This window comes from Anomaloglossus baeobatrachus, chromosome 5, assembly GCF_048569485.1.
Source record: "Anomaloglossus baeobatrachus isolate aAnoBae1 chromosome 5, aAnoBae1.hap1, whole genome shotgun sequence".
Lineage (NCBI taxonomy): Eukaryota > Metazoa > Chordata > Amphibia > Anura > Aromobatidae > Anomaloglossus > Anomaloglossus baeobatrachus.
The window spans coordinates 550,532,912-550,544,974 of NC_134357.1; the positions used below are offsets into that span (position 1 = coordinate 550,532,912).

The 12,063-nt window shown below is 47.5% G+C and overlaps 1 protein-coding gene across 1 annotated transcript in view; it reads right to left on the minus strand.

The window, feature by feature from the left end:
* The window catches only part of LOC142312967 (uncharacterized), a gene marked incomplete at its 5' end in the record, with an annotated part of 138,311 nt that extends 126,760 nt beyond the window's left edge, over positions 1–11,551 (minus strand). Inside the window, 1 exon segment of the mRNA XM_075351956.1 lies at positions 11,426–11,551. Coding sequence (XP_075208071.1) covers positions 11,426–11,551 — 126 coding nt within the window.
* Between the last annotated feature and the right edge of the window lie 512 nt (positions 11,552–12,063).

The window sequence follows — 12,063 nt, forward strand, 5'->3', positions numbered from 1 at the left end:
AAAACACATCAAGCAAGGGTTACTCCAAGCGGAGTCTCCCTTTTTTTTCCAAAAATTGGGCCACACAGACACCCACCCCATCAGTGGCAGCACTTGGGCCCTAGTTGCAAACAGGATGTTTTGATTTGCATCAATCACATTCAAAAATACCCCATAATTAACCGTCCCCAGGATGACACCGGGGTAGGTAGCAAAGTCTTTGCTGACCCATGACTTGTTCATCTTGGCTTCTTTTAAAAACAATGTAAGCAAGGGTTACTCCAAGCGGAGTCTCCCTTTTTTCCAAAAATTGGGCCACACAGACACCCACCCCATCAGTGGCAGCACTTGGGCCCTAGTTGCAAACAGGATGTTTTGATTTGCATCAAGCACATTCAAAAATACGCCATTCTTATCCGTCCCCAAGGATGACACCGGGGTAGGTAGCAAAGTCTTTTCTGATCCCAGCTCTGTTCATCTTGGCTTCTTTTAAAAACACATCAAGCAAGGGTTACTCCAAGCGGAGTCTCCCTTTTTTTCCAAAAATTGGGCCACACAGACACCCACCCCATCAGTGGCAGCACTTGGGCCCTAGTTGCAAACAGGATGTTTTGATTTGCATCAATCACATTCAAAAATACCCCATAATTAACCGTCCCCAGGATGACACCGGGGTAGTAGCAAAGTCTTTGCTGATCCCAGCTCTGTTCATCTTGGCTTCTTTTAAAAACACATCAAGCAAGGGTTACTCCAAGCGGAGTCTCCCTTTTTTTCCAAAAATTGGGCCACACAGACACCCACCCCATCAGTGGCAGCACTTGGGCCCTAGTTGCAAACAGGATGTTTTGATTTGCATCAATCACATTCAAAAATACCCCATAATTAACCGTCCCCAGGATGACACCGGGGTAGGTAGCAAAGTCTTTGCTGACCCATGACTTGTTCATCTTGGCTTCTTTTAAAAACAATGTAAGCAAGGGTTACTCAAGCGGAGTCTCCCTTTTTCCAAAAATTGGGCCACACAGACACCCACCCCATCAGTGGCAGCACTTGGCCCTAGTTGCAAACAGGATGTTTTGATTTGCATCAAGCACATTCCAATCCACAAGCATTTACTCTCCCCAGGATGACACAGGGGTAGTAAATTCCTTCTGGATCCATGACTTGTTCATTTTGATGAACGTCAGTCTGTCCACATTGTCACTGGACAGACGCGTGCGCTTATCTGTCAGCACACACCCAGCAGCACTGAAGACACGTTCAGAGACAACGCTGGCAGCTGGACACGACAAAATCTCCAAGGCGTAACTGGAGAGCTCTGGCCATTTTTCTATGTTTGAAGCCCAAAAGGAGCAAGGCTCCAGTTGCACAGTCATGGCATCAGTTGCACAGTCATGGCATCGATGTTCATTTGGAGATACTCCTGTATCATCCTCTCCAGCCGTTGAGTATGTGTCAGACTTGTTGTCTCTGGTGGCCTTGCAAAAGAGGGTCTAAAAAAATTATGAAAAGATTCCATAAAATTGCTGTTACCGGCACCAGATACGGTCCTACTGGTACGGGTAGACTGGTGAAGATGACGAGACCGTCCCATGTTTGTCAAGTTACAACTGGGAGATTCCCTCCCTGCACCTGCACGGTTGTTTGGTGGAAAAGCCGAGCTAAGATCGAGTAACAGCTTCTGCTGATACTCCTGCATACGTGCGTCCCTTTCTATGGCTGGAATTATGTCACAAAATTTGGACTTGTACCGGGGATCTAATAGTGTGGCAATCCAGTAGTCATCATCACTTCTAATTTTGACAATACGACTGTCATGTTGGAGGTAGTGCAACAAAAAGGCACTCATGTGTCTTGCGCAGCCATGCGGACCAAGTCCACGCTGTGTTTGTGGCATAGAGGTGCAACCCGTTCTTTCTTCCTCTGACATCTCCCCCCAACCTCTTTCAACTGAAATTTGACCAAGGTCTCCCTCATCCGCTGAGTCTTCCATGTCCATGGACAGTTCGTTCTCCATTTCTTCATGTTCTCCTGCACCTTGCTCAACATTTCGCCTGCTACTATGCGCCCTTGTCGATCCCTGTTCCCCATGGTCCCATGCCTGCTGCGTTGGTGATGATGAACGTCTGGACCTTGGTGATGTTGTTGTCCCTTGCACATATGAATCCTCCTGTAGTTCCTCCCCTTCATGTTGTCCCACCCCCTGACTCCGAATAGTGTTTAGCGTGTGCTCCAGCATGTAAATGACTGGAATCGTCATGCTGATAATGGCATTGTCAGAGCTAAACATATTCGTCGCCATGTCGAAACTGTGCAGAAGGGTGCATAGGTCCTTGATCTGAGACCACTCCATCAGGGTGATCTGCCCCACCTCTGCATCTCGTTGGCCCAGGCTATACGTCATGACGTATTGCACCAGGGCTCTGCGGTGCTGCCACAGTCGCTGTAACATGTGGAGAGTTGAATTCCAGCGTGTCGCCACATCGCATTTCAGGCGATGAACCGGCAGGCCGAAAGACTTCTGTAGCGATGCAAGTCGCTCAGCTGCGGCGCTTGAACGCCGGAAGTGAGCAGACAGTTTTCGTGCCCTGTTCAGAAGGCCATCTAGGCCGGGATAGTGTGTTAAAAATTGCTGCACGACAAGGTTCAACACGTGAGCCATACAAGGTACGTGTGTCACCTTGCCCAGGCGAAGGGCCGCACCCAGGTTTGCAGCATTGTCGCACACGGCCTTACCAGGCTGCAGGTTGAGTGGAGACAACCATTTATTAAACTCGGACCGCAGAGCTGACCACAACTCCTCAGCTGTGTGACTCTTATTACCAAGACATGTCAAGCTAAAGACCGCCTGATGCCGTTGCGCTCGGCTGCCAGCATAGTAATGAGGCGTGCGTGATTCCTTCTGCGCAGTGAGAACACTGGTGGCCTGACCAGGCAGGCTTGGGGCGGAGGTGGAGGACCCAGATGAGGTGGAGGATGCAGAAGCTGTGGCGGAACTTGGACAGACAGAGGATTGACACACAAGTCGTGGGGACGGCAAGACTTGTGCAGCAGACCCTTCACCATCTATCACCATAGTTACCCAGTGCCCAGTCAGCGACATGTAACGTCCCTGTCCATGCTTACTGGTCCAAGTATCGGTGGTGAAATGCACCCGTTCACACACAGAGTTTCTCAAGGAAGCGGTGATGTTGTGTGCGACATGCTGGTGTAGCGCGGGCACACCTTTCTTAGAGAAGTAGTGGCGACTAGGCATCTGGTACTGGGGCACAGCGACAGACATAAGGTCTCTAAAATCCTGTGTGTCCACTAGGCGGAAAGGCAGCATTTCGGTAGCCAACAGCTTACAGAGGGATAGAGTCAACCTCTTAGCTTTGTCATGGGTCGGAGGAAGTGGCCTTTTATTTGACCACATCTGAGGGACAGAGATCTGGCTGCTGTGTGTAGACGGTGTTGAGTAGGGTGTCCCTGGAAAAATGCAGGTTTGTGAGGAAAGTGCAGGCGGAGACATGATGTTGCCTTCATCCAACGTTGGTGCTATCGATGTCTGAGAGAGCTGTACACACTCACTTGTTTCCCCTTCCAAACCAACTGACGACCTTACAAGCAAACTGCCTGTTGCGGTTACAGTGGTGGAAGTTTTGCGTGGAAAAACAGGTGTGACAGCTGTCCCCACAGTCCTAGAAGATGAAGAGCGCGCGGATGCACTGGAAGGGGCGGGCGGTGGATGGTTCGCTCCGCTAGCCGGCATTGCAGCATGGTGAGCTTCCCACCGGGACTTATGATATTTATTCATGTGACGATTCATGGAAGAAGTTGTCAAACTGCTGAGGTTTTGACCTCTACTAACAGAATCATGACAAATGTTACATATCACATGAGTTGGGCGATCTTTTTCGATGTGAAAAAAGGCCCAGGCTAGGCAAGGCTTAGAGGCCATGCGACCTGTTGATCCACCCCGAATAATGCTCATAGGCAGAGTGGTGGCTGAGGATGCAGTTGTAGACGTGCTACCAGTGCTCCGACTCTGTCCAGGAAGGCGCAAGGTAACTTCGTCGTCGGTTGCATCCTCCTCCACCGCCTCTGTTGACCTCCTCGAGTGCCTGACTGGGGGTTGACAGTAGGTGGGATCTAGAACGTCATCATCAATTGTTGTGTTCGCACTCCCCTCCCCCTCAGACCGAGCCTCTTCTTGCCCTGACCGAATATTTAAGTTGTCATCCCAATCGGGTATCTGCGTCTCATCTTCATCAGTATGTTCCTCATTGTCTATAACCACAGGTGTTACAGTTTGTGACAAAGGGTCAACATTATGCTCAGAAACTTGGTCCTCACGGCCTGAATCTGAGTCACAAAGGTTCTGGGCATCACTGCAGACCATTTCCTGTTCTGTACTCACTGTAGCTTGGGAGCAGACCTCTGATTCCCAGGCTATAGTGTGACTGAACAGCTCTGCAGACTCAGCCATCTCAGTTCCACCATACTGTGCAGGGCTGATGGAGACTTCAGAGCTGGGAGAAATCAAGTGTGATTGGGATGACAACTCAGAGGAATGGTGTTTTTTGGATGCGGTACTTGAAGTGGCTGAGAGGGCACTTGTTGGACCACTTGAGATCCATTCAAGCATTTTCCTTTTTTGCCCATCATCTACCTTTGTTCCTCTTGTTCGTGTCCGTAAAAAAGGGAGCACATCGGATTGTCCACAATAAGTAGTAGACATCTTACTTTTGCTAGTAGATGGTCTATCTTCAGCAGATGATAATGGAGCTTTGGCACCTTCCCCACTGACAAAACCTTTTTTGCCTTTTCCACCACGCCTCTTCCCCTTTCCACCAGCATCTGTCATTTTGCCACTCATGTTGATTGCGACAAGATTGTGGACTGAAAATGTGGTAGTAAAAATTGAGAGATGGTGAAGATTGCAGTGGTGGTCTAGCTTTATTAACAGCAGAATAATAAAGAATAAATATCCCTGACAATGTAACTTAGTTATAATTCGTTGGAGTGTGCAACGCAGGCAGACGTGCTGCAAATGTCTTGGCACTAGTGGGACTATAGCAAAGTCCAATAGCCACGTATAGGATGCCACTAGGTACACTGAGTGTGTGCTAGTATAATGGCTTCGTTATAATTAGTTGTAGTGTGCAACGCAGGCAGATGCGCTCTGCAAATGTCTTGGCACTAGTAGGACTATAGCAAAGTCCAATAGCCACGTATAGGATGCCACTAGGTTCACTGAGTGTGTGCTAGTATAATGGCTTAGTTATAATTAGTTGGAGTGTGCAACGCAGGCAGATGCGCTCTGCAAATGTCTTGGCACTAGTGGGACTATAGCAAAGTCCAATAGCCACGTATAGGATGCCACTAGGTACACTCAGTGTGTGCTAGTATAATGGCTTAGTTATAATTAGTTGGAGTGTGCAACGCAGGCAGACGTGCTGCAAATGTCTTGGCACTAGTGGGACTATAGCAAAGTCCAATAGCCACGTATAGGATGCCACTAGGTACACTGAGTGTGTGCTAGTATAATGGCTTAGTTATAATTAGTTGGAGTGTGCAACGCAGGCAGACGTGCTGCAAATGTCTTGGCACTAGTGGGACTATAGCAAAGTCCAATAGCCACGTATAGGATGCCACTAGGTACACTGAGTGTGTGCTAGTATAATGGCTTAGTTATAATTAGTTGGAGTGTGCAACGCAGGCAGACGTGCTGCAAATGTCTTGGCACTAGTGGGACTATAGCAAAGTCCAATAGCCACGTATAGGATGCCACTAGGTACACTGAGTGTGTGCTAGTATAATGGCTTAGTTATAATTAGTTGGAGTGTGCAACGCAGGCAGACGTGCTGCAAATGTCTTGGCACTAGTGGGACTATAGCAAAGTCCAATAGCCACGTATAGGATGCCACTAGGTTCACTGAGTGTGTGCTAGTATAATGGCTTAGTTATAATTAGTTGGAGTGTGCAACGCAGGCAGATGCGCTCTGCAAATGTCTTGGCACTAGTAGGACTATAGCAAAGTCCAATAGCCACGTATAGGATGCCACTAGGTACACTGAGTGTGTGCTAGTATAATGGCTTAGTTATAATTAGTTGGAGTGTGCAACGCAGGCAGACGTGCTGCAAATGTCTTGGCACTAGTGGGACTATAGCAAAGTCCAATAGCCACGTATAGGATGCCACTAGGTACACTGAGTGTGTGCTAGTATAATGGCTTAGTTATAATTAGTTGGAGTGTGCAACGCAGGCAGACGTGCTGCAAATGTCTTGGCACTAGTGGGACTATAGCAAAGTCCAATAGCCACGTATAGGATGCCACTAGGTACACTGAGTGTGTGCTAGTATAATGGCTTAGTTATAATTAGTTGGAGTGTGCAACGCAGGCAGACGTGCTGCAAATGTCTTGGCACTAGTGGGACTATAGCAAAGTCCAATAGCCACGTATAGGATGCCACTAGGTACACTGAGTGTGTGCTAGTATAATGGCTTAGTTATAATTAGTTGGAGTGTGCAACGCAGGCAGACGTGCTGCAAATGTCTTGGCACTAGTGGGACTATAGCAAAGTCCAATAGCCACGTATAGGATGCCACTAGGTACACTGAGTGTGTGCTAGTATAATGGCTTAGTTATAATTAGTTGGAGTGTGCAACGCAGGCAGACGTGCTGCAAATGTCTTGGCACTAGTGGGACTATAGCAAAGTCCAATAGCCACGTATAGGATGCCACTAGGTACACTGAGTGTGTGCTAGTATAATGGCTTAGTTATAATTAGTTGGAGTGTGCAACGCAGGCAGACGTGCTGCAAATGTCTTGGCACTAGTGGGACTATAGCAAAGTCCAATAGCCACGTATAGGATGCCACTAGGTTCACTGAGTGTGTGCTAGTATAATGGCTTAGTTATAATTAGTTGGAGTGTGCAACGCAGGCAGATGCGCTCTGCAAATGTCTTGGCACTAGTAGGACTATAGCAAAGTCCAATAGCCACGTATAGGATGCCACTAAAAAACACTTAGTGTGTGCAAGTATAATGGCTTAGTTATAATTAGTTGGAGTGTGCAACGCAGGCAGATGCGCTCTGCAAATGTCTTGGCACTAGTGGGACTATAGCAAAGTCCAATAGCCACGTATAGGATGCCACTAGGTACACTGAGTGTTTGCTAGTAAAATTGCTTAGTTTAAAAAAGTTGTAGTGTGCAATGCAGGCAGACGTGCTCTGCAAATGTCTTTGCACTAGTGGGACTATAGCAAAGTCCAATAGCCACGTATAGGATGCCACTAGGTACACTGAGTGTGTGCTAGTATAATGGCTTAGTTATAATTCGTTGGAGTGTGCAACGCAGGCAGATGCGCTCTGCAAATGTCTTGGCACTAGTGGGACTATAGCAAAGTCCAATAGCCACGTATAGGATGCCACTAGGTACACTGAGTGTTTGCTAGTAAAATTGCTTAGTTTAAAAAAGTTGTAGTGTGCAATGCAGGCAGACGTGCTCTGCAAATGTCTTTGCACTAGTGGGACTATAGCAAAGTCCAATAGCCACGTATAGGATGCCACTAGGTACACTGAGTGTTTGCTAGTATAATGGCTTACTTAGAATGAGTTGGAGTGTGCAGAGGACAAGAGGGTACAGTGGCAGGATTGTGGTGCTCTGGGTAGAGGAATGGAAGCCTGCCTTTCTATTCCCTCCTAATGGTGAAATGCAGGGAGGAAATCCCTGACCTGGGCTACACAGACGCTGTTGCTGTTTGCAGGACCTGTCACTTATGGCTCTCTGACCCTGCCGCTTTGAGCCCTTAAAAGGACTGCTAGAATGTGCTCTCCCTAAGCTGTCTAACGCTGTGTATGCAGCGCATACAGCTGTATCGGCTATAGGACTCAGGAGGACGGAGCTGCGACACTGATGTCTGACACCAAAGACGCAGAAGGCAGATAATGGCGTTCGTGAAGAAAATGTCCGGTTTTATAATGCAGGGACATGTGACATGCAGATCCTATCACACATGCCGTTGCTTCTCTGGCTCAAAGTCCACTTAGGTGTGTGTGTGTCTGTGATTGGCTGACATGCTGGCCCGCCCCACAAGACGCGCGCGCTTAGGGAAGGAAGACAAGAAAAAAAAAAAAAAAAATGGCGATCGCCATTATAGAAACAGCAGTGATCTGAAGGCGCTGTTCACGCACACTATACACTGAAATGTGATAATAGTTTGATTCACAGAGTGACTTACACTATTACAGCAGAAACCAAGCTAGGATTTAGCTGTTTTTTGGCTGCTAGAACCGTTCTCGAACGTTTCTAGAACTATCGAGCTTTTGCAAAAAGCTCGAGTTCTAGTTCGATCTAGAACATGCCCCAAAATCACTCGAGCCGCGAACTGGAGAACCACGAACCACGAACCGCGCTCAACTCTAGTGGGGAGTGCAGAGCCCGATGTGGTGGGGAGTGCAGAGCCCGATGCGGGGCTGTTATTTCCAATGCTAGAGTGATAACAGGTCAGTGCTGGGCAGAATACTGACAGGAAATGTGTGTGCAGCGGCCGGGCAGGGGGCGAGGCTGGACACTGGGGCGGGGCTGAACACTTAGTCCGGGCGGTGCCAGCTCTGACTGGGAGGTTTAGCACAGGAAGTTATCATGTTTGCTTGAGCTGAATGTAAACAAAGAGCTGCAGAGAATAAAGGGATAATTCAAGTGGAACAAAAGTCAGAAAACAAAAAATAACAATGTAGGGGTGTTTTATATGACAATACAGCACAGATTAACTTACCAAAAAATGTTGAGTTTATGTCGGACAACTCCTTTAATTAGGGCTAGCCGCCGAGGAACGGGGGCACCCAAAACAGTAAGGTGAATTTAACCTCCATTGACAGGCAGGGACAACTCTAGAGAATTTCAGGCTCCGTCCCCTGAACATCCAGATATCGGTGCAGCCTTACTGTTTTTTGAGTAGCAGCGACACCATTTCACATACTCAGTCTCGCTCACTGCCCAACCTGACGATACTATTTTAACGATATACAGAGTGAAAAACGGCAGCGCTCAAGCAGGCACTTGGCTGGAGAGAATATGCGGAGCTGCAGCTGGTCAATGGAAGGTTACGTGCATATACCTTCTGGAAACAAACTAGACTGACCAACGAGGGGACAAGACCACTGCGCTACCCACACATACAAATGCGCACTAGCTGGTAATGTGGAAATGTTAAATGCCACAGTTGGTAACGGTCAAGGTGGATAATAGAGGGGCCATAGATGTGTCTTACCTGGATTGCTAGGTGATACTGTGAGTGTCCAAATGACGAACCATAGAAGGCTGGTTAGTGTATGAACTTGTATTTAGTGGTAGTTTTCAGGATTCTAAAGATGAGTGAAATGTAAGAATGAACAATTATAAAATGACAAGTAATGTTCAATAGGATAATAGCAGAGAGCATGTGTCTGAATACAGGCCAACTGACTAATACAGTAAAACCAGTTTCAATAATAATACCTCATGATGTGGATTGGTGATAATATGCTGTAGGTCAGGTTTGTCTTCATAAATATATATACGGTAGCTGTGGATAACCACCTGGAGGGAACAATAGTTGAGCATTACAGGGCACCCAAGGGGTTAATAAAGTAAGTTTAAGTGAACAAGCTGGGAGTTCAACCACTGTGGTTGATCTCACTAGCCGGGTGTCTTAGTAAGAAAATGGCGAGATAATAGCAGTGATCACACTGCATGCGCCTCTTTTCATTGAGGATCGTAAATAAAGTAAACTTACGGTTCCTTATGATTGAGGGGGCGAACTAGCAAACGTCCGCTATTGTGATCGGGCGGATCGTCGCTCCGTTTGGAGGAATACCCCAATTGAATGGGAAGCTGGGCTGCTACAGAGGGGAGTGCGCAAGCTGCGTCCGGGCACACCGGCCGGCTGTAATCCCGGACACTAGCTTCGCGCGCGATCAGACTGACCGAGTGACGTCACACGCTGGCCGAATGCAGTGAGCTACAGAAGCTCAGTAGGGACAAATCTTTCCAACGCGTTTCGGAGGAAAACGTGCCTCCTTCCTCAGGCACGTTTTCCTCCGAAACGCGTTGGAAAGATTTGTCCCTACTGAGCTTCTGTAGCTCACTGCCTTCGGCCAGCGTGTGACGTCACCCGGTCAGTCTGATCGCGCGCGAAGCTAGTGTCCGGGATTACAGCCGGACGGTGTGCCCGGACGCAGCTTGCGCACTCCCCTCTGTAGCAGCCCAGCTTCCCATTCAATTGGGGTATTCCTCCAAATGGAGTGACGATCCGCCCGATCACCATAGCGGACGTTTGCTAGTTCGCCCCCTCAATCATAAGGAACCGTAAGTTTACTTTATTTACGATCCTCAATGAAAAGAGGCGCATGCAGTGTGATCACTGCTATTATCTCGCCATTTTCTTACTAAGACACCCGGCTAGTGAGATCAACCACAGTGGTTGAACTCCCAGCTTGTTCTATTAACCCCTTGGGTGCCCTGTAATGCTCAACTATTGTTCCCTCCAGGTGGTTATCCACAGCTATATATATTTATGAAGACAAACCTGACCTACAGCATATTATCACCAATCCACATCATGAGGTATTATTATTGAAACTGGTTTTACTGTATTAGTCAGTTGACCTGTATTCAGACACATGCTCTCTGCTATTATCCTATTGAACATTACTTGTCATTTATAATTGTTCATTCTTACATTTCACTCATCTTTAGAATCTTGAAAACTACCACTAAATACAAGTTCATACACTAACCAGCCTTCTATGGTTCGTCATTTGGACACTCACAGTATCACCTAGCAATCCAGGTAAGACACATCTATGGCCCCTCTATTATCCACCTTGACCGTTACCAACTGTGGCATTTAACATTTCCACATTACCAGCTAGTGCGCATTTGTATGTGTGGGTAGCGCAGTGGCCTTGTCCCCTCGTTGGGCAGTCTAGACAATTTTAAATGATATTTAAATAAATTTAATGTTTTAGAGGTTTTCTTTTGGTTTTGCCCAATATCGCTGAAGCAACGCTGCGCTATATTCAGCGACAAGCAACCAGATCCAGGACCTTATAAAGAGTGAAAGTGGCTGTAAATGGTCATTAGCAGCCTGAGATGATAGCAGCAGTTCACAAGCCAGCAGGAAATAACTCCTACTGGACTGGAGAGCAGTGAAGCAAAAACAGCCGACGCTCGAGTCAGGCTAAGCAGCTAAGAGACCTCAGCCTGCTTGTTAGATTCTGTGGTGTGAACAGAGTCCAACATCACCATGACCCCAGCGAGTGCAAAGCTGAACATCGCATCTAATCCTGCCATCTCCACCGCTCTCATTATACAAGTATAAAACATATAATACTGGAGGATAAAACAAGACTTAGCACAAGACCTTCACAGCCGTCTACACATCATAGGGAGATTTCATGACACCTTCTCTCCATCTACCTGATGATCCTGAGGAACATTGGGATCTTCTTGTTTACAGTCCTGTGGGAGAAGAGGACGGGGACATCTCTCTGGTGTTGTCCTCTTACTGGATAGAACTGGAGAAGACACATACAGAGACTGAATTCATTCCTCACATACAGATAATTATAGGCCGTGTGTATTTAGCACTGTCCATTACCTGGTGATGTGAGGGGCTGGGGAACCACCATCATGACGTCCTTGTACAGATCTTTGTGTCCTTCTAAATACTCCCACTCCTCCATGGAGAAATAGACGGTGACGTCCTGACACCTTATAGGAACCTGACACATACAATGATACCGTCACCCCCGATCCCTTCATAGCGTTACTGTATAATGTCCCAGCAGTGTCACCTCTCCAGTCAGCAGCTCAATCATCTTGTAGGTGAGTTCTAGGATCTTCTGGTCATTGATGTCCTCATGTATCGGGGGGTGAGGTGGAGGCCCCGTGATTGGGCTCAGGGGTCTTCCCCATCCCTCAGACACAGGGGCCTGACAGCGCTCACTAGAGGTCTTCTTCACTACTGTGTAATCCTGGTTATGGAGAGACACAGTAAGAAATCTCACTCCAGACATTTCCAGAGTCCTCACCTCTCCAGTTCTGTCCATCTGTTA